The 23,041-nt window shown below is 38.7% G+C and overlaps 1 protein-coding gene across 1 annotated transcript in view; it reads left to right on the top strand.

Annotated features, from left to right (window-relative positions):
• The window catches only part of LOC127654487 (membrane-associated guanylate kinase, WW and PDZ domain-containing protein 3-like), a 156,684-nt gene that overhangs the window by 117,599 nt on the left and 16,044 nt on the right, over positions 1-23,041 (top strand). Inside the window, exons 4-12 of the mRNA XM_052141708.1 lie at positions 10-216; positions 6,417-6,603; positions 8,202-8,281; positions 9,845-9,902; positions 10,400-10,512; positions 15,231-15,240; positions 17,951-18,138; positions 19,039-19,656; positions 22,192-22,223. Of these exons, the coding sequence (XP_051997668.1) occupies positions 10-216; positions 6,417-6,603; positions 8,202-8,281; positions 9,845-9,902; positions 10,400-10,512; positions 15,231-15,240; positions 17,951-18,138; positions 19,039-19,656; positions 22,192-22,223 (1,493 nt within the window). The remainder of the gene's footprint in view (positions 1-9; positions 217-6,416; positions 6,604-8,201; positions 8,282-9,844; positions 9,903-10,399; positions 10,513-15,230; positions 15,241-17,950; positions 18,139-19,038; positions 19,657-22,191; positions 22,224-23,041) is intronic.

Below are 23,041 nucleotides of genomic sequence, written 5' to 3'. Positions count from 1 at the left end.
TGTCTTCAGGTAACTTCTATGGCACTCCGAAACCTCCTGCCGAGCCTAACTTGATTCAACCTGACCTAGTGGACCAGGTTCTGTTTGAGGATGATTATGGCACTGAGGTTCCAAGAAAGAGAACCACCTCTGTCAGTAAGATGGATCGCAAGGACAGCGCCGTCCCTGAAGAGGAGGAGGATGAGGAACGACCACAGCTCCCAAATGGCATCCCAGGTCAGCCGGCAGATTATTATGTGTGTGACTGTGTTAACTAAAATGTATTTGGTCATAGATACACATTTTAAACCAAAAATACCCCACACATAAAACATAACCCATCCTATCCTTAGACTGCCCTCACTCCAGAGATGGAAACCGAGTTTGAGACTTGATTCAAGGAATAGTTCATAGCCAATTTCAGTAAAGGTGGTTTTACTAGACGAATGGAGTGTGCCTTGAACTTACTGCACTGCATCTGGTTAGGGCACAGTGTTAGGTTGAATCCCAATTTGTATACTTCTACTATGCACTAAATGTGCGTACTTTGCTGACAATGGAAGAGTTTGTACTTTTACGTATTTAGTAAGGCAATATGGCATTATTGGGATGTTGTGCAGTTGTTGGCTGCCATAACAACACGAAGTCGTTAATAAAATCAACATATCAACCTTAAACATACCTTAAACGTTACATTACACACAATGAATATACGCCGATGCAAGTGAAAACATTGGAGATCGTAAATCATGAAAAAAACAATCGAATCATGGAACACTTCCACGTTCATGAAGCAGGTGGATAAATTTTACCAGAATGTGGCTTTCGGAATAGCATGCTACCATACCACTGCAGTATTTATACTGTGGCCATGATTTTTACTGTAACAATCTTTTTGTTGTCACATTATTTGATAGGATTGTCAAAAGTTAAGCCATTTTAATAAAAAACTGGATTTAAAATGCAATAAATAAGGTTTTTATGTTCGAGATAACTGGACACCAATTGCTGAATTAAAAATGCAATATATTTAATGTAGGTCACGTGACAACAATCTTTGAAATGTTATCGTTGCTTAGTCCGTGCTGCTTCACATACTGTTTCCTAAGAATAGTATAGATACAGTCGGCAAGGAGGCCCTGCCCACTCGTGGGGGAAAACAAAGTGCTGTTACCATAGTTACCCATACTTTCCTATAAGGAAATAGGGGAGAAATGTCAGATAGATTTTGCTATTTTAACAATGAAAAACATGAAGAAGGCTGTTGTATATTTTTTGCACTTTAAACAATGTCCAAAAACCTGAAACAGATTTTTATTACCCACCAACTGACAGAAATAGAAGCATAAAGAAGAGCACTGCTCTTAATATGATTGATGATTAATAAAATGACTGTAAACATAAAATAGCTAAAATCTCACATTTCACAGCAACTTTACCATAAACTGAACTTACTGAGAAATACATCCCCTTAGAAGTATTTGATTTATTAAAGCATGAAAAGCAATAAGCAGTGCTCCACTCTGATCATGGCAAGTTTTCTCAGGTATCTTGTCTTTTTTTTCTGGGGATAACTTGTCGTTGTGTCTCTGCTGGAACTGCTGTTGTGATGATATGATGATCGATTTAGTCTTGAATCTGCTTGGATGTTTCCCAAATACATTAAAGCATGTATCCAGCATTTGGTCATCTGCAGCCACAGTGCTTTTCTTTACGCTTCTATTTCTGTCAGTTGCCGGGCAAAATAAAATCAGTTTTGGCATTGTTTTGAGTCCAAAAAACGACACAACAGCTTTTCGTCATATTTTTTGTTGTTAAAATAGCCAAATTTGTTGGCTACTTCTCTTTTTCCTCATAGGAATGTAGGAGTAACTAAGGTAACAAGGCTTCGCTTTCCCCCACGCTAAACCACCCCCCCAAATATGATGTGTTGCCGACTGTATCTATGCAGTATACAAGTGTTCCATTCTGAGCATAGCCAGTTGGTTCAGTGGGAATTGAACCCATCACCTTAGCGTTATATAACATTTTAATCCTTCCAAGATCAGTTGTTGTGCTTTCAAGACTTGAGATTTTAAAATGAGGGCTCTGTTTGTATTCTGCAGTACTACAGAGTAGCAATGTGGCATTGCTCCATAATGGCTTACTTGTGTGTGGAAGTCCTCAAATCTTCACCCTAGTGTTGACCCCTGCTTTAAAAATAAATGAACTGCTCAAATACGTGTACTGGGATCTGAACTCTTAAACCTTGCCCTTGACTTTATATAAGCCTCAAGTGTTCCCAGGAGGAAGTAAGTTTAAACCCTTAGTGTATCTTTTTTCTTCTTTTTTATGTATATATGTTTGTGTGAAGTCTGTGCAGGAGAAAAATACATCGTTTATTTTCCTATGTTAAAATAATTTCTCATATCCCTGCATAATATGTAGGAGGAAATCCTTCAAAAAGACTCTAAAGACTCTCACAGTTCTCTCACAGTTGTTGCTTGAATGTAATGTTATAATTAATAGCTGTACAGTTATATTTGACTGCTGGGATTGGTGAGGTCTTCCCTCCCTGTCTTGGCAAAAGCCTGTGGAGTGGGAATAGTTGTTATGAATATGACAGCTATTGAATATTTGCTGCGGTAAGTAATCCCTCAGCTCATGTTAAAAGAGGCCTTTAATGGGGAGTGTCCTTGCCTCAGAGTACCGTAATATTTGCTGTACAGTCTTCTGCCACTTCAAGTGTGTTGAACACTAGGGGAATGGCACCATATTAGTTAGCATTCACATACACACACACACACACACACACACACACACACACACACACACGTAGTGTTTCCATGTTTTATGGGGACTTTCCATAGACATAATGGTTTTTATACTGTACAAACTTTATATTCTATCCCCTAAACCTAACCCTACCCCTAAACCTAACCCTCACAGAAAACTTTCTGCATTTTTACATTTTCAAAAAACATAATTTAGTATGATTTATAAGCTGTTTTCCTCATGGGGACCGACAAAATGTCCCCACAAGGTCAAAAATTTCGGGTTTTACTATCCTTATGGGGATATTTGGTCCCCACAAAGTGATAAATACACGCTCACACACACACACACACACACACACACACACACACATGTTGTGTTTCCATTTTTTATGGGGACTTTCCATAGACATAATGGTTTTTATATTGTACAAACTTTATATTCTATCCCCTAAACCTAACCCTACCCCTAAACCTAACCCTCACAGAAAACTTTCTGCATTTTTACATTTTCAAAAAACACAATTTAGTATGATTTATAAGCTGTTTTCCTCATGGGGACCGACAAAATGTCCCCACAAGGTCAAAAATTTCGGGTTTTACTATCCTTATGGGGACATTTGGTCCCCATAAAGTGATAAATACACGCTCACACACACACACACACACACACACACACACACACACACACACACACAAACTTGTTTTTATGTCATTGTGGGGACTTTTCATATACTTCCATGCATTTTATGGATTTTATACAGATCTAACGATAATGTTTATCCCCTAACCATTCACCTAAACCTAACCCTCACAGAAACCTTTTTGCATTTTTACATTTTCAAAAAACATTGTTTAGTATGATTAAACATCTGGCCTCTTTTTGTGCATGAGCTTGAAAATGACATAGCTAAAGTAAAACTCTTCCAGTTCTTGAACACTTTGGTCTACAAATACAAACTTGGGCTCATTTGAAAATAGATACTTAGACATTTGTTATTCAAGAGTAAAAATGTATCATTGTATGTATCAAAAAAACTAGTTGGAGCTATGCAAATATTTTGAATAGTGACTGCAAATATTATTTATAAAATACTCCTATTTTTTTTTTTATTATGCAAGACTATGCGCAGTGCCCAATAGTCAATATGACCAAACCTTTTTGTTCCACAATGATTTATATAAGTTTACTTAAAATAAAAGGCCACTGGGAGGAGTCAATAGACCTCTTGTAGTAACTCCGAAAACCAATGATCAAAGTGGTTATAAACACATAATTTGTTTATATTTCAATGTAAAAAAAATATATATACATGAACATATAATTGTTTTATTATTATTTTGGAATATATTATAATGCATTTCATTTGTTTATTTATGCATTTTATAAACAATGTGAAAAGAACATTACAATTAAAAATTTTGCAATGGAAATAAATGTTTACTTAACATAATGCTTCTGTAAATTTTTTCCTCATACAAATGTAAAATGACTCTCTTTTCAGAGCTTTTGCTCTGCCTTTCACCCAGGATCTTTAGCCACTGCCTCAAGCCAGGGAGCCTTGCTCTCCCTGGCTTCAATCACCGTCAGTGAAGCCTGGAGCACACCTGGTCCCAATGTAAAATTGAATTAAAAGCAGTGGAAAAAATAACTAAGTCAGTGAATTGGGAGCTGGTGTACTCCGAGGTCTTTGCCGCACTCTTCGGTCTTCTGGCCAGAACCTTCTTATGGTCCCCAAGACTCGTTATAAAACCCGTGGGGACCTGTCTTTTCAGTCTGTTGCCCCCAGACTGTGGAACGCCCTGCCCCTGTCTCTGCGTCTGGCTGACTCTGTTGACTCTTTTAAAAAAGATCTGAAGACTTGTTTATTTAAGAAGGCTTTTGGTTGATGGGTTTTAACTAGTGTCACTTTGATTTTACATATGTATTGTATATATTTTTATATTGTTTATATAAGATTTTGCTTTTACCTTTCTCGTGTACAGCACTTTGTGATTTTATCTGTGAAAAGCGCTTTAGAAATAAACTTTACTTACTTACTTACTTACTACAGTGAGTGAAGCCGGGGAGACTGGCTCATCTCAGCTTGAATGACATGCAAGAGCCCCCTGGATGTGCAGTTGAACAGGGGGTTTGAGTGAAAATGCAGTTGGGAGGAGCGGTTCCTCAAGGCCCTCTGTGATGGTGACTGAAGTCGAGGAAGGTGGATCAGATTGCGGGTCCAAAAACCGAGTTCTTTGTTGACAGTATGTCAGAAACGCGCTATAACTGCACACCGTCCATAAAAGTACAAACACAAACAAACACAGTCCACGGTTTTCCACTCATCGCTTCATTTTTTGATCCACCAGTTGTTAAGAGGTTAATAAGCAATTTCCCTCATGGGGACCGTGAAGCCCATACAGATGCGTTCAACACATAATACTCGTAGCACAGGCAATGCCAGACACTTGTGGCGACAACGTGCAAAAACGCAGCCTGTCCGCATGCCTAGAAACTCTAGGCTGCTTGTGGACAGTCTGTGCACACTGCTGATTATGAACTTTTTGCAATGGGAACTGTTCGGAAGACATACTGGCACGCAAAAAATAAAAAGTATATTTGGCCTTTAAGGATATGGACAGTGGTGCTCAATTCTTTTCCCTCCAAGAACTTCTGGTTAAAGGGAAAGTTCACCCAAAAATGAAAATTCTCTCTCTTTTGCTCATTTACTCACCATCATGCCATCCCAGATGTGTATGACTTTCTTTCTTCAGCAGAACACAAACAAAGATTTTTAGAAGAATATCTCAGCTCTTTTGGTCCATACACATCTATGCAAGTGGATGGTGACCAGCACTTTAAAGCACCAAAAAGCTCAAGCAATCTTTGTAGAAGTAATCCATATGATTCAAGTGGTCAAATGAATGTCTTCTAAGGTGATATGATCGCCTTGGGTGAGAAACCGATCAATATTTATGTCCTTTTCAATGTAATTGTTTAATCTGGTCGCTCTCCAATGAGCGTCCATGATTGGAATCAGTTCATGCTGACACGTTGGCATGTTCAAGTAAAAGCAAAACCAATTAAACTTGTAAATAGTCTAAACAAATCGAGCTGCACTTCTGGTTGTATCGTAAATCGCGTGAACTGATTCCTCTTATGGATGTGCATTGGAGAGTGACCGGAAGTAAACAATTATAATGAAAATGTCTTAAATATTGATCTGTGTCTCACCCAAAGCAATTGTATTGCCTTAGAAGACATTAATTTAACAGCCGTATGGATTGTCTGTGCATTTTGGAGCTGTAAAGCGCTGTTCACCATCCATTTGCATTTTATGGACCTACAGAACTGAGACATTTGTGTTCTGCAGAAGAAAGAATGTCATACACATTTGGGATGGCATGAGGGTGAGTAAATTATGAGAGAATTAAAAATTTTGCGTGAACTAACCCTTTAAGTTTTTTTTAAATCCCTAAACCAGGTATGAGCAATAGTAATACCTTGCCTCTCTCTCTCTCAGATACATAACGACAAAAGACAGATACATATGTATCTTTTGATATCTCACACTGATATCTTTTCCTGGCCCAAACCCGAAACAGTAAAGGATGTTGCATTGCTTGCGCACCATCCTACTTTGACATGCAAGTCGTTCTACTGCCTGAGTTTTGCATTGACTTTTAACTTTCTGTTCGTAGAGAGGACAGAGGAGTGGAGAAAAACCGTGCCCAGCTACACTCAGTCCAGTGGTGGAGGCAGTGCAGTTGGAAGTGGAACATTGGAACTTCGCACCTGGAGCTCTTTACCCAGAGACGACAGCCTGGAACCCTTGCCATACAACTGGGAAATGGCCTACACAGATACTGGCATGGTCTACTTCATAGAGTTGAGTGTGTGTGTGTGTGTGTTTATCCATGAGAAGAGAGATTTAATGGCATGAGAGTGCCACTATTGACATGCCCACAACTTTTGCATAAATAACTGTTCATAACTAAGAATGTCTGCTTATAACTATGAGAATGTGGATGTGTTAGCAGAGAGGAGTGCTTTTAATGAGTGAAAATGGACAGAGAAAAAACTTTTTTTTTTTTTTTTATACCAGAGCTGAAAAATCACTTTTATTGATGTAACCTAATTCAGTCTGGTTGATTCAGCTATATTAAAATATTTGTATTTATTTATTTATTAAAACAGAATTGTGTTAGTTTGAGCATAAAGAGCTTAAAGGGATAGTTCACTCAAAAATGAAAATTCTCCCATGATTTACTCACCCTCATGCCGTCTCAGATGTGTATGACTTTCTTTCCTCTGCTGAACACAAAAAAAGATAAATAGAAGAATATCTCAGCTCTGTAGGTCCATACAATGCAAGTGAATGGTGATCAGACCTTTGTAACTCCAAAAATCACATAAAGGAAATTCATTGTTAATTTCATTGGTTAAATTCATATCTTCAGAAGCAATATAATAGATGTGGATGAGAAAAAGAAAAAAAGGCCTTTTTTTATACTCTAAATCTCCACTTTCACTTTTACGTCTGAAATTCACAGTTTAGTTTCTCTTTCACATCTGAAAGTGTATGTGAAAGTAGAGAATTAGAGAAAAATGGATTTAAATATTGTTCTGTTTCTCACCACACCTAACATATAACTTCTGAAGGTATGGATTTAAACACTGGAGTCTTATGGATTACTTTTATGATTGCTTTCTGTGATTTTTAGAGCTACAAAGGTCTGATTACCATTCAGTTGCATTGTATAGATCTACAGAGCTGAGATATTCTTCAAAAAAATATTTGTTTGTGTTCTGCAGAAGAAAGAAAGTCATACACATCTGTGATGGCATGAGGGTGAGTAAATTATTCAGCTTTGTGTGAACTATCCCTTTAAAATCTAATTGTTTAGTCGTTTATATCAATATTTTGATGCATCATTAATGTATGAAGATATTGTATGTAAATTGTGTGCAGTATATGAAGGAATTATTTACTGTCTTTAAATTTGACGCCCAATATTCCATAATCCATCGCTGACAGATAACAATATTTCTTCCCTCCACAGCATTGTTATCAGTTTCTATTCAGGTCAGATCTGAAAGTCCATCAATGCAGTATTCCAATTGCTATTTTCACAAACAGCATGCGTTAAACTTTCTCAAACCTTGCTATTTTTTATATTTCTCTTACTCTGAATAAAGTAGCGTTGCTTTTAAAATAAATAATATAAAAAATAATAAATATAGCTCACAGTGTGGCCTAGATGATCTTTTAAGAACAGAGTCAAAGTTCTGTTTGTGTGTGTGCGTGCATAAATATTTTAGTGTTTCCAAACATTTTTCAATATAGTCTTTGTGTTTCAGTTATAGGCCTCATAACTAAGCCACTGAACATCTTACCATCTGTGGTTTACCATAACTTTATAATCTTGCATTATGACTTTTGCTGACTTTTCTAATTTGCATTCTTTTTCTTGCTTGTTCTTTAGTCATAACACAAAGTCGACTACATGGTTGGACCCTCGTTTGGTCAAGACAGCCAAGCCCCCCGAAAAGTGTGAGGATGGAGGTAACTCGTTGCATAAACACAAGCAAACACAAAGCTGTAAACATATAGCCACAGACAAACAAACTCCCTCCTGCATAAACATACACGCATGAATGGATATCAGCTGACTTGCATTGAAACAGATGTATGTGCACACACACACACACACACACACAGTGGGCATGATTTCATAAGCTCTTCTGAATGCAGTCACTTCCTTTAGCCTTTTCACTCCTCTGTAATACACACATGAGCACACACAATGTCTAACAAAATGTGGCTGCATCGCTCTTTTAAGGTAGTTTTAAAGTGTTGTGATACATGCACACTGGTGCACAATACTTTTGTGTGTAAAGCTCTGCCTAGCGTGAACAGCTCTTTTTTTCTCCTCATTTGTTCATCAGGGCATAATGTACATACAGAAGAGGGGAACACACACTTGTACACACAATAGTTTACACTGCCTGTTTATTTGACTTTTTTAGCTCCAAACATGGCATCGTTAGCACTGTATCATATATTTTACTCTTACATCTCAACTTCACTTGAGTTTATAGAAGTGGCTGCTCACCCTCATGCCATCACAGATATATATGACTGACTTTCCTCTGCTGAACACAAAAAAAGATATTTAGAAGAATATCTCAGCTCTGTAGGTCCATACAATGCACGTGAATTGTGATCAGACACTTGTAGCTGCAAAAATCGCATAAAGGAAACAGACAAGTAATCCATACGATTTCAGTGGTTAAATCCATATCTTCAGAAGCGATATGATAGTTGTGGATGAGAAATAAATAAAAATTATGTTGATCCGAAAGTAGTTGAGTTGTGGGGGTGTTCGCTGTCCTTTTCTGCATATCGTGGTGCCGTTCTGCGGTCCATTCTGCATAACACGGTGGTTCATTTGAGCTTATCACGGCCCATTCGGTACATTTCCCGAACGACCCACCGGCCCACTCAGTTCTCCCAATGGCCAGTCCCAAGATCAGTTATCTGAGTTACCGAAGACATTTTCTGTTGACCTCTCTCATCAACAAGGCATTTCAGTCTACAGAACTGCTGCTCACTGGATTTTGTTTTTTTGTTTGTTTTTGGCACCATTCGGAGTAAATTCTATAGACTGTTGTGTTTGAAAATCCCAGGAGATCAGTGGTTACAGAAATACTCAAACCAGCCCATCTGACACCAACAATCATGCCACGGTCCAAATCACTGAGATAAAATGTTTTCCCTAATCTGATGATTGATGTGAACGTTAACTGACGCTCCTGACCCATATCTGTATGATTTTTGTATGATTCTGAACTGACTTGTTGATGAGAGAGGTTAACAGAGAATGGTTAGACTGACAAAGTCAACGGTAACTCTGCTCTGTACAATTTTGGTGAGAAGAATATAATCCCATAATGCTATTCTGAGATGCAGGTTGGCGCTGTTTTGGCTGAATTAGGGGACCTACACAATATTAGGCAGATGGTTTGAATGTTGTTGCTGATTGGTGTATGTATGTGTATGTTAGTCAGTATATGTGTGAATTCGCATTTAAAAATGAACACGTTGCTTTTATTCCCTTATCATCAGAACTTCCATATGGTTGGGAGGAGATTGATGACCCGCAGTATGGCACATATTATGTTGAGTAAGTCAAATTCATTATACTGTGCATGTGCATGCATCTGTGTTTTTTAGTGAGTGTATGATTCTATTACAAAACCCAGTGAGCTGCTTACAGAACCTAGACAGCCTGCCTTCGGGGCTGTTCACAAAGACAGCATTCTTGTGTCCATTTATACAGTTTCTTTGTTGTTGTCAATGTAAAACGGTGCTAGATGGATGTCTTTGACCATTGCTGTGCTTTTCAGAGGCCTTGTCATGTTAAAAGAAATTCAGATATTTATAAAGCGTCACTTGCAGGACACCTGCATCCTGTTCCATTCAGCTGTGCGTCGCTCTGCTACCTGGTTTTGAACACAATAACGTGTCCTATGTGAACGGCCCCTTTAGAAAGTAGCTGCCTAACTTGGACAGCAAGGCAACTGATTTTGTTGGGGTTGTTTGGATTGTTTGCCTTTTTGGTCACTAGGGCTTTTTTAAAAAGTTTTTATTTAATTGTTTTCCAAACTTTTGCCTTTTCAGTCACATAAACCAGAGAACCCAGTTTGAAAATCCAGTTCTAGAAGCCAAGAGAAAACTTGGTTTGGACACTGCAGTTGCTACTCAAAATCAACAGAGGGCAGCACCTCCTCCAGGTACAGACACATACAGTGTACACATACTGTACACCTTTTTGTAGCTGTTCATTTTAGCTGAATTTATGAATTTATCAGGGATCAGCAAGGACACCCAGAGCTTGTCAGAGCTTCTCAATAGTCACCCACTCACAAAGATCACAAACATATGCCTTCGCTGTTTGAATGAGTGTGATGGTGTGTAAAAGAAAAGAGGGGAAAGGGGGATAGAAAGATAAGATTAAAGAACAGTGAGTCCTCTGCCATTCTTAATATGATGACTGAAAGATTCTTTCATTACACTGGATGCATTATAGATGTGTCACAAGCATGTGCATATATGATAGAGAGCATAAAAATCAGAGAGAGCGAGAGAGTGCTGTTTCAGGGCGGATGGATTGGGAATATAAATGTTATAGAGATTGCTTTCCTGTACATCACAGGGTGCATTAACATAAAAGAGAACATTAACATCTATCAGGCATTAACATTCTCTCTTTGATCAGAGCCACTCTAAAACATGAGTTTCCTTTTTTAAATTCACTTCAAATGTTCCGTTATTTCCGGAAACATTGTCTACATTCATACAGCATCTGAATAAGGTTGTCTGACCTGTTCTAGGTGCCGTTCGCTATTTTCCAATTGTTTTTTTAATGTGAACACATGCCGGACGGACATCTTTAACAGTTGTGCCATGTCTCGCTTTTTTTTTTTCATCCATCCATCCATCTTCAACCGCTTATCCGAAGTCGGGTCGCGGGGGCAGCTGCTCCAGCAGGGGGCCCCAAACTTCCCTATCCCGAGCAACATTAACCAGCTCTGACTGGGGGACCTCGAGGCGTTCCCAGGCCAGTGTGGAGATCTCTCCACCTTATCCTGGGTCTTCCCCGAGGCCTCTTCCCAGCTGGACGTGCTTGAAACACCTCCCTAGGGAGGAGGCCAGAGGGCATCCTTACCAGATGCCCAAACCACCTCAACTGACTCCTTTCGATGCAAAGGAGCAGCGGCTATACTCCAAGCTCCTCACGGATGACTGAGCTCCTCACCCTATCTCTAAGGGAGAAGCCCGCCACCCTTCTGAGGAAGCCCATTTCGGCCGCTTGTACTCGCGACTTAGTTCTTTCAGTCATGACACAGCCTTCATGACCATAGGTGAGGGTAGGAACAAAAATTGACCGGTAGATCTTTTCGTGACAACTGTGCGATAGAGCGAGTGCAATACCGCCCCCGCTGCCCAGATTCTCCGGCCAACCTCCCGCTCCATTGTCCCCTCGTTCGTGAACAAGACCCCGAGGTACTTGAACTCCTTCGCTATGGGCAATACCTCCTTCCCTACCTGGAGTACGCACTCCATCGGTTTCCTGCTGAGAACCATGGCCTCAGATTTAGAGGTGCTAATCCTCATCCCAGCCGCTTGACACTCGACTGCCAAGCGATCCAGTGAGAGCTGAAGGTCACGGACCGATGATGACATGAAGACAACATCATCTGCAAAAAGCAGCGATGAGATCCCCAGCCCACCGAACCGCACACCTTCCCCACCCCGACTACGCCTCGATATTGTGTCCATTAATATCACAAACAGGATTGGTGACAAAGCGCAGCCTTGGCGGAGACCAACCCCCACATGGAATGAACTCGACTTCGTGCCGAGGACACGGACACAGCTCTCGCTTTTTCCCCCCACATTTTGTAAATTCTGTGTCAAGTTTAAAACTTGCACCTGTGTTGTGTTGCATTTGCTGCACTGTGTGCAGCTTTTTTTATTTTTATAAATGTTTTTTATTTGTTAATAGAGACATTCTTGCCACTCCTTTAAGCTGTTCAATAAACAGGACAATTCGATAGTCAAATGTTGATGCTGTGACCACCCTTACTGATACAGCAATTTGTAATAATAAAAAAGGAAGGTTCATTTGAGTCATATTTGTTCATGAATCAGACGGCAATTTTCATGCTGTTAGTTTTTGCAATTCACTGATTCTTGAGATAAAGGACAAAACATATAAAAGTCCACTTTAAGAAATTCATCATAATAAAAATACTGAGAAATTTAAGTGTAAAGGAAATTACTTGGGGAATTTATTAAATATAGTTTTAAATAATTGTATTCAAATTTTTTTAAATAAATGCTCTATACTTGGAAGCACATGTAACACAACCTGCAAGATGTCTCAATGTAAAACTGCTGAACAAAGTGTTTAAAAATTTAATATATTCATAAAAATAAATAAAGGTAGGAATTTGTAATAGAACTCTGAGTACCCCTTTCCCACTTCCTGCTCATGGTGGATGCAACAGTAGGACACGTGGTCTGGTAAGTTTGATATGTTTTATATTTTAAATGGTCTCTACTGTCACAGCTTCAACATTTCAACTCTGTCATCCCATTGTGATAATTTCTGTCGAGAATTGCGAAAATTAATTTAGCATTTTACTTTAGGTTATAGATGCAGTTTCAACTGAGTGGCTCCAGTGCACAACACATGGTTAAGATTGAAAAATATTCCATTTTTTTCAATAGTATGAAAACAGAAAGAAATGTATAGAATGTATTTGATCACTTAACTCCTTTTCTGAACACCATTATTTGATAATTAAAGATGGATCAAATTAAAATAACATGCTCTTTAGTGTGTCTGATGGAGTTATGAACATGTTTTGTCCCTTATCTCAAGAATAAAGGAATTACTACCTTTAACCAAAAAAGGTTAAATGGTCCCAAGCAAATTTTAGTGGATAGATGAAGTCAAGTTTACACAGATGTCCTAGCAGAGCAGCCGCAGGTGCAGTTCATGATCACATTATGAACATATGAACATGTTCCAGTGAGTTTGACCAATTTTGTTCAAAATCCCTAATAAATACCTTAATAAAGCACCTGAGACCCGAGTTTGAGTCTGGCTCATGTCATTTGTTGATCAAATTCCATAATTTCCTGTCCTTTCCATACCCTCATGCCAATATAAATGGCAAAACATAATGCTTTGACAGTCCTTTCTCTCTTTAATAGAGATTCACAGCTGTCATTAAAGAAGATGCAATTGAGACTATTTACAGAAACACATTTTCTTTGTCTCACAATATACACACAGAATTACTGGAGCTTCTTTTAGCTCATTGCGATTCTTCCTTTATTTTTCGTAGACATCATATCTCATTAAAAAAGTGTGATCCTCAATATCAGTCAGTTTGTGATGCACCATCTCTTTTTTTTAGATATTGACTGTCCAATATTCCATTGCAGACTGTTTTCTGACAGGAAGTCCAGAAATATATACTACAGGCGTAAAACACAACCAGCTTCCCTTAAAACTTTCACTGAAAATGACCACACCCTAGTGTTGCATGAGTTGATCCTGTTTTGTTTTGTTTTATGAAGATTGTATAACATTGAAATTGTAACTAAAGTCTAAGCAGTGTGGAATCAAAATCGAGTTTTGATCCACTGTACCCCCCAAAACTGACTTATTAAACTTTTAACAGATAATGCATTATGAAAATTTGCTGGCACTCTCTTCTGGGCAAATGGACCAAACGTTTTGATAACTTATGTGTATACAGTTTATTTAGTTGCCCAATAAAATACACTCTACAAAGAGAATGCCTCAAATTGTAGACCATTTATATATTTTCTGACAGAAAGCAAAACATTTGAGTCAGAACAGTCATGGGTGTGAAATACAACCAGCTTTCCCGTAAACTTCATATAAAGTACAACAGTGGAAAGTTTGTGGAAAGATCCACTCCCTAGTGTTGAAAGAATTTGACATTTCATGTGGTTTTATGAAGATTGGCTAAAATTGAGGATGTAAATGTTGTCAGAAATCTGTCCTCTTGGGATCCCACAGGATGGCAGTAGGTTAGTTGTCTAAAATGAATGTTCTTGTTTGTGTTGTGTGTGTGTGTGTGAGAGTGAGAGAGAGAGAGAGAGAGAGAGAGAGAGAGAGAGAGAGAGAGAGAGAGAGAGAGAGAGTAATGTTGTTACTCCAGATGTTTAGAATGATTTGCTGTTTTAATTACATGTTAGTCAAACAAACAAAAAAGACAACTCTGCACTTCTGTGGGATCTCTGTATGGGATATTATGTGTGTTGTAGAAATGTTGATGCATCTGTCAGACAGTTTGAACATTTGGTTTTATTAGAAAGTCCACATAGTTTTTGTGGACTTGATTCTGAAAAAACAACTCTCACACTGAAAATGGCTGTTAGAAAATAATAATAATTTAAAACATGTTTTAAATCTTAGTTAAAAAATTGTCATTCTAAATGAATTTGAAATGAATATATTTGTATACAAAGGTCTCAGTTACAGGTTTTTATAAAAAACAATTTTTCTGAAAATTGACATTTATTCACTTCATAACTCCATCAGACACACTAAAGAGCATGTTATTTTCATTTGATCCATCTTTAATTAGCAAATAATGGTGTCCAGAAAAGGAGTTAAGTGATCAAATACATTCTATACATTTCTTTCTGTTTTCATACTATTGACAAAATGGAATATTTTTCAATCTTAACCATGTGTTGTGCACTGGAGCCACTCAGTTGAAACTGCATCTATAACCTAAAGTAAAATGCTAAATTAATTTTCGCAATTCTCGACAGAAATTATCACAATGGGATGACAGAGTTGAAATGTTGAAGCTGTGACAGTAGAGACCATTTAAAATATAAAACATATCAAACTTACCAGACCACGTGTCCTACTGTTGCATCCACCATGAGCAGGAAGTGGGAAAGGGGTACTCAGAGTTCTATTACAAATTCCTACCTTTATTTATTTTTATGAATATATTAAATTTTTAAACACTTTGTTCAGCAGTTTTACATTGAGACATCTTGCAGGTTGTGTTACATGTGCTTCCAAGTATAGAGCATTTATTTAAAACAAATTCGAATACAATTATTTAAAACTATATGTAATAAATACCTGAGTCATTTCCTTTACACTTAAATTTCTCAGTATTTTTATTATGATGAATTTCTTAAAGTGGACTTTTGTATGTTTTGTCCTTTATCTCAAGAATCAGTGAATTGCAAAAACTAACAGTGTGAAAGGTGCCGTCTGATTCATGAACAAATATGACTCCATGAACCTTCCTTTTTTTATTATTACAAATTGCTGAATCAGTAAGGGTGGTCACAGCATCAACATTTGACTATCGAATTGTCCTGTTTATTCAACAGCTTAAAGGAGTGGCAAGACTGTCTCTATTAACAAATAAAAAACATTTATAAAAATAAAAAAGCTGCACACAGTTTTAAACTTGACACAGCATTTACAAAACGTGGGAAAATAAAAGCGAGAGCTGTGTCCTTGTCCTCGGCACGAAGTCGAGTTCATTCCATGTGGGGGTTGGTCTTCGCCAAGTGCGCTTTGTCACCAATCCTGTTTGTGATGTTAATGGACACGATATCGAGGCGTAGTCGGGGTGGGGAAGGTGTGCGGTTCGGTGGGCTGGGGATCTCATAGCTGCTTTTTGCAGATGATGTTGTCTTCATGTCATCATCGGTCCGTGACCTTCAGCTCTCACTGGATCGCTTGGCAGTCGAGTGTCAAGCGGCTGGGATGAGGATTAGCACCTCTAAATCTGAGGCCATGGTTCTCAGCAGGAAACCGATGGAGTGCGTACTCCAGGTAGGGAAGGAGGTATTGCCCCAAGTGAAGGAGTTCAAGTACCTTGGGGTCTTGTTCACGAGCGAGGGGACAATGGAGCGGGAGGTTGGCCGGAGAATCTGGGCAGCGGGGGCGGTATTGCACTCGCTCTATCGCACAGTTGTCACGAAAAGATCTACCGGTCAATTTTTGTTCGTACCCTCACCTATGGTCATGAAGGCTGGGTCATGACCAAAAGAACTAGGTTGCGAGTACAAGTGGCTGAAATGGGCTTCCTCAGAAGGGTGGCGGGCTTCTCCCTTAGAGATAGGGTGAGGAGCTCAGTCATCCGTGAGGAGCTCGGAGTAGAGCCGCTGCTCCTTTGCATCGAAAGGAGTCAGTTGAGGTGGTTTGGGCATCTGGTAAGGATGCCCCCTGGCCTCCTCCCTAGGGAGGTGTTTCAGGCACGTCCAGCTGGGAGGAGGCCTCGGGGAAGACCCAGGATAAGGTGGAGAGATCTCCACACTGGCCTGGGAACGCCTCAAGGTCCCCCAGTCAGAGCTGGTTAATGTTGCTCGGGATAGGGAAGTTTGGGGCCCCCTGCTGGAGCAGCTGCCCCTGCGACCTGACTTCGGATAAGCGGTTGAAGATGGATAGATGGATGGATGGATGGGAAAAAAAAAAGCGTTACATGTGCTTCCAATATAGAGCATTTATTTAAAAAAATTCTAATACAATTATTTAAAACTATATGTAATAAATTCCCCGAGTCATTTCCTTTACACTTAAATTTCTCAGTATTTTTATTATGATGAATTTCTTAAAGTGGACTTTTATATGTTTTGTCCTTTATCTCAAGAATCAGTGAATTGCAAAAACTAACAGCGTGAAAAGTGCCGTCTGATTCATGAACAAATATGACTCAAATGAACCTTCCTTTTTTTATTATTACAAATTGCTGAATCAGTAAGGGTGGTCACAGCATCAACATTTGACTATCGAATTGTCCTGTTTATTCAACAGCTTAAAGGAGTGGCAAGAGTGACTGTCTCTATTAACAAATAAAAAACATTTATACAAATAAAAAAAGCTAGACACAACACTTGTGTTGCAGCAAATGCAACACAAAACGGGTGCAAGTTTTAAACTTGACACAGCATTTACAAAACGTGGAAAAATAAAACAGCGAGACATGGCACAACTGTTAAAGGTGTCCGTCCGGCATGTGTTCACATTAAAAAACAATTGAAAAATAGTGAATGGCACCTAGAACAGGTCAGATCATCCATCCATCCATCCATCCATCATTATAAATGCATAAATAAACTTTTAAATTTGTAGAATTTTCAAAAACAGAATTGTATTGATTTAATCAAACTTCAATGACTGCCCCAATAACATTAACCAAAGCATTTTATTGCATTTTAAAATGCAAGCATTATGAGGTGTGGCTCAATGGTCCTGTATATTAAACTTACTGCCTACAAAGTTCAAGTTGCAGGTCTGGCCTGTGTCATTTTCTGATCCCATTCCACACCGGTCTCTCTAATATATTTTTTGTTCTCTATACTATTGAATAAAAAATTATAAAAGTCCTCTGACATGCAAGCAAAACCAAACTTTTCAGTTTTGCAAGTTATTCACAGCAAAACAAATCCCATTCTTTTAGATAGATAGATAGATAGATAGATAGATAGATAGATAGATAGATAGATAGATAGATAGATAGATAGATAATCTGTAATATAGTGCACAATCTACAGTTTGTCTGTGTTATTTTATTAATAAATTTACTGAAATTGTAAATGCAAGTCATCACAGATGTTTTGTATGTTCCCCTCACTCTTTAGGTGGAGTTGGTGGTACCCCGGGTTCACACGGGACCCAACCCAGCTGAAGGGCGAGCTGTACCACACGGCTCTCAGGAAGAGTCAGCAGGGGTTTGGATTCACCATCATTGGAGGAGATCGACCTGATGAGTTCCTACAGGTGAAGAATGTTCTCGGAGATGGCCCAGCTGCCCAGGATAACAAGATGGCCTCTGGTGAGTGAGTGGCCCAGTTTGGTCAAAATGTATCACAGGTGATAGAATAGCAATGTCACATAAATAAACTGTCTTTGTAGAACACTAGTATGTGGATCAGCATTATAAGATAGATACATTTAATTCTAAATGAATTCATTGGTTAAGGATGTCATTTTTCATTATTCAAATTTGAACTGTAAGTAAGCCATTAATACGTTGATTTTCCTGAAAAGTTTCAAATCTGTGGCTCTTTGATACTTTTTAAAAACATTGCTTTGTTTGACCTCTCTGACCTTTAACATGGTTCAACCAATGTGTGAGTTTGAGTGGACTTGCTTGAGAACAGTCATCATTTTTGCAGTTCTGTTTGGTGATGCTAGTGGTGCGGTAATGACACAGTTCACTTTTAAAAGTAGTTTCAAAAAGTTCCACAAGTTGAGATGTAGGACAAACAGAGCAACGTTTTAAAAATGCCACAGTGCTTGCACTCTTGTTAAAGGGCCATCTTACAAATGGCTTACTTACAGTTGTCTCTGCACATTAAACTGTAAAAGGAGAAAGTACTTTAACATTGAAAAAATAACCTTTATAATTGCTATATCACTATCATTTTCTGCTTCCTCCTCATTGTAACAGAAATAAACAAAAGGGGAATAGTCATATTCATGCACGTCCATTGTAACTGCCGAACTGTAGCCTCAATTTGTACTTTTTTAAGACAAGGAGGGATGAGTCAAAATAATTTTTGGTGGTAATCTTCATTATGCAGGGTGAGAGGTAATTGTTGTAGTATCTAGGATGACAAAGTCAGACTCATAGGGATCAAGGACTGAAAAAAAGAGATAAAGCCCTTAGGAATTGGTACTCCTTTTTTAAAGGATTCTTTACTTACACTCTTCCCTATCCTTCTTGTTCAAGGTGATGTTATCGTTGAAATTAATGGCACACTTGTCTTAGGCAAGACCCATGCTGACGTCGTACACATGTTCCAGTGCATCCCCATCAACCAATACGTTGACATGGTCCTCTGCCGCGGATACTCACTCCCCCCTGATGTGGACGTGGATAGCGAAGACCTGCCCCCTCCCCCTCTTCCTCCAACTGGAGAGATTGTAACTGCTGTACCCCTCATCAACGGCCAACCATTGCTTGTCAAAGGTGATGCCCTCCACGGCTCCTCACAAGAGCTTCACTACGTTACCACAGACTCCAGTGGGCGGCCCGTGGTTGCCGCGCTTCCTCCCAGCACAGGCGGTGCCAACGATAGACCCGAAACCGGGATGCTGCAGCCAGAGCTGGTGAGCGTGTCGATCATGAAGGGACCTGGTGGATTTGGGTTCGCCATCGCAGACTGTCCGCTAGGCCAGAAGGTGAAAATGATTCTGGATGAGCAGTGGTGCCGTGGTCTGCTCAAAGGAGATGTTATAAAGGAGATTAACAGGCAGAACTTGAAAACGCTGAGCCATGCGCAGGTAGTGGATATATTGAAGGACCTGCCTGTGGGAAGTGAAGTCAATCTTTTGGTGCTGAGAGGAGGTAAGAGTGTAAAGGGGAACGTCCCACTGTAGCGCCACAAATAGAACAGAATTTTGGTGTCTCGAGATGCGTTGAAGTTCTTTTTAACGTGACATGGCATCTACAAAAACACAGCGCTCCTGTGCAAGAACCAGAATAAACAGCAAGACGTGGCGCAACGATCAAATATGTCCATCTAGCGCATGTTTACATAAGAAAACTATTGAAAAACAGGATGCAAAAACAGGCTAAGTGTGAAAGGCCCTTTAGATAGGTTTACACTGCATCAGAGAACACTGCAAATCCATTGATTTCAATGAGGATGGTGCTTTGCAGGTACGTAGAGGACAAATGCAAGGGTTTAGTAAATCAGCAGACTTCATTTAGCAGATGTTTATTCAAAGCAGCTTACAGTAAACTTATCATAGGATTTCCTGTGTTTAAAAGACATGTTCAGGTGAGGCACAGTGGTGTTACTTTATTGAGTACTTCACCCAGAACTAAATATTATGTCATTATTTACTCTTGTGTTGTTCCAAACCAATATGATGTTTTTTTTTTTGTGGAACAATATAGGAGTTTTTAGTTCAAAATGACTTCATTTGTCAAGCTCCAAAAAGGGCAAACATATCATAAAAGTATTTTAAAAGTTGCCCACATTACTCATGCACTATATTCCAAGTCTTCTGAAGACATGTGATTGCTTTGTGTGTGGAACAAAGTGAAATTTCTGTTGTTTTTCACAAAAATCTTGCCCACGAATGCAGCTCTTAAATACCATGCTCCGGTCAGATATCATTCTAACATTGAATAACAACTTCAGTTTCTGACTGACAGTTTCAAAAGACTTGGAATGCATCGCCCAAATCATTTTGAGTATTTCATAGTTCTTTTTTTCTTTTTTTTGCCATTTTTGGTCCTTGACATCCACAGTCACCATTAATTTTCATTTTATAAAAAAGCACAGCCAGGACATTTAGCTAAACATCTCCTTTTGTGTTCCACAGAAGAAAGTCATAGAGGTTTGGACCGATATGAGGGTGAGTGAATGATGACAGAGCTTTCATTTTTGGGTTAACTATCCCTTTAACCTAGATACAAAGTCTGGTGTTGACACCAGCAAACCAGCTTCCAAAACACAACATTTGCTGCAAGGTCTTGCAATTTCTTGGTTATCTCTCCATTCTTCAGCAGGTGAGAAGTCAGTACCATTTTTTTCCTCCACCTCATAATTTAGCATCTCTTGTTTTCCTCTTCTCCCCCTCTCGGTGATCATGCTGGAGGTGTGATTCTCTCCCTCACAAGAGAGTTATGTAAGAATGATAGACTGTTGTTTCTGACACAGTTGGCAGGCAAGAGAGCCCTTCACACTTTTTGCACCCACTTTGTGGGGCTGGCTGAGAATTCATAATTTGTGTTTAGATCAGAGTGGATGTTCAGGATCCATCCATCCATCCATCCATCGTACTCCTAAATGTTGACAAATGTCACTTAGCTGATAAAATTTACAGTCTTTCCTTCCAGTAATTAACCCTAAAATATTATTGACGTTCTGCACACAAATCTTTTTGGAATCAAATGCTTTCTAGATTGAGAATGTCCCTCCGCCTTATACCACCTTTAACCTACTTGCAAGTAGCAAATCACTGTTAATGGCTGTGACATTACTAATGTCTATTAGCTATTTAAAAATGGAAGTCAAGCCCTTTTATATGTTCCATTAAAACTTGCTGTATCAATAGGTAATAGTCATATTACCTATTGATACTCAGGAAAGAAAACGACACTCATCAACTGAATTAATTGTTTAGTTGTTCTGGCAACCCACCGACTAGTTGGCTTTGAAATTAGGTATATCATACCTAGGTATATGATACTAATATCACTACTACTCTGCAATGGAAAGGTAAAAGAGATAAAAAGAGCAATATAATTCTTTAATCACTTCCATTAACCATTTAAGGTGGACTGAGCTTCTTCATTCGTTGTTTAGTCATGACTTCGATGGAAGTCGCACCAATCAATGGAACTGAATGAAAGAGATTGAAAAACACGAAGAAAGTAAAAAACAAAACAAACAAAAAAATGGTGTGGGTTTGGTATTGACAGATGGAATAGTAGCTCAGTCATTATTATTTTATGCATGACTTTCATTCTCTCTCTCTGAAGGATTTATCTGTATTATCCATCACCATATTTGTCTTATGTACATTTATTCTACCCATCTTTAATGGCTGCTGGATGATGTATGTCTCATGATTAACTCCCCACAAATGCCCAGCTTTGAAGCATTTGAATGACGTGGCCTCTTTGAGTTGTTTTTTAGCTTGATGGATTGAAATGAATAATGTAGCACTGAAACAATGTATTCTCATGCCTTTTTCATCTTTGAGAGGCAGCAAGCATGCAATGCTGGCTTTGTAATAGGTCTGAAAACTTTCTATCTCAGTTGGACATTAAAGTTTTTTCATCCTGATGATGATGATCAGTGCCTTTTTATATAATAATTTTTCTTCAAAACCCTTATGTCTCTCACTTTGATTTCATGTGTTCTAGGTAAGACATCGCCTGTGAAGAGTTTAAGACCTGTGAGTATGATAATAGTAGACATGGGGAAATAGCAGAATTTTTGCTGATGAAATTTCGTCTGAATCTGAAAATTAGACCAGTCACATGACCATACACAAACTGAGAACCTCAGGCAGTACAACAATGATAAAAATGTTAATCGTTAACCATATGGTTTATAGTAATTATGGTAGAGATAGACTGATAAATCGCCTTTACAGATTAATCAGTGGCAATTGTTGCATTTTGTAAATATTGGTTATCAGCACAAATCTCTGCTGATAGTTGCCGATATACAGGTGAAACTCAAAAAATTAGAATATCGTGCAAAAGTTCATTAATTTCAGTAATTCAATTTAAAAGGTGAAACTAATATATTATATAGACTCATTACAAGCAAAGTAAGATATTTCAAGCCTTTATTTGATATAATTTTGATGATTATGGCTTACAGCTTATGAAAACCCCAAATTCAGAATCTCAGAAAATTAGAATATTGTGAAAAGGTTCAGTATTGTAGGCTCAAAGTGTCACACTCTAATCAGCTAATTAATCCAAAACACCTGCAAAGGGTTCCTGAGCCTTTAAATGGTCTCTCAGTCTGGTTCAGTTGAATTCACAATCATGGGGAAGACTGCTGACCTGACAGTTGTGCAGAAAACCATCATTGACACCCTCCACAAGGAGGGAAAGCCTCAAAAGGTAATTGCAAAAGAAGTTGGATGTTCTCAAAGTGCTGTATCAAAGCACATTAATAGAAAGTTAAGTGGAAGGGAAAAGTGTGGAAGAAAAAGGTGCACAAGCAGCAGGGATGACCGTAGCCTGGAGAGGATTGTCA

The sequence above is a fragment of the Xyrauchen texanus genome, chromosome 13, assembly GCF_025860055.1.
Source record: "Xyrauchen texanus isolate HMW12.3.18 chromosome 13, RBS_HiC_50CHRs, whole genome shotgun sequence".
In the NCBI taxonomy this organism is placed as follows: domain Eukaryota; kingdom Metazoa; phylum Chordata; class Actinopteri; order Cypriniformes; family Catostomidae; genus Xyrauchen; species Xyrauchen texanus.
The sequence above is the reverse complement of the archived record's forward strand: the minus strand, read 5'-3'. Positions and strand labels throughout refer to the sequence as shown.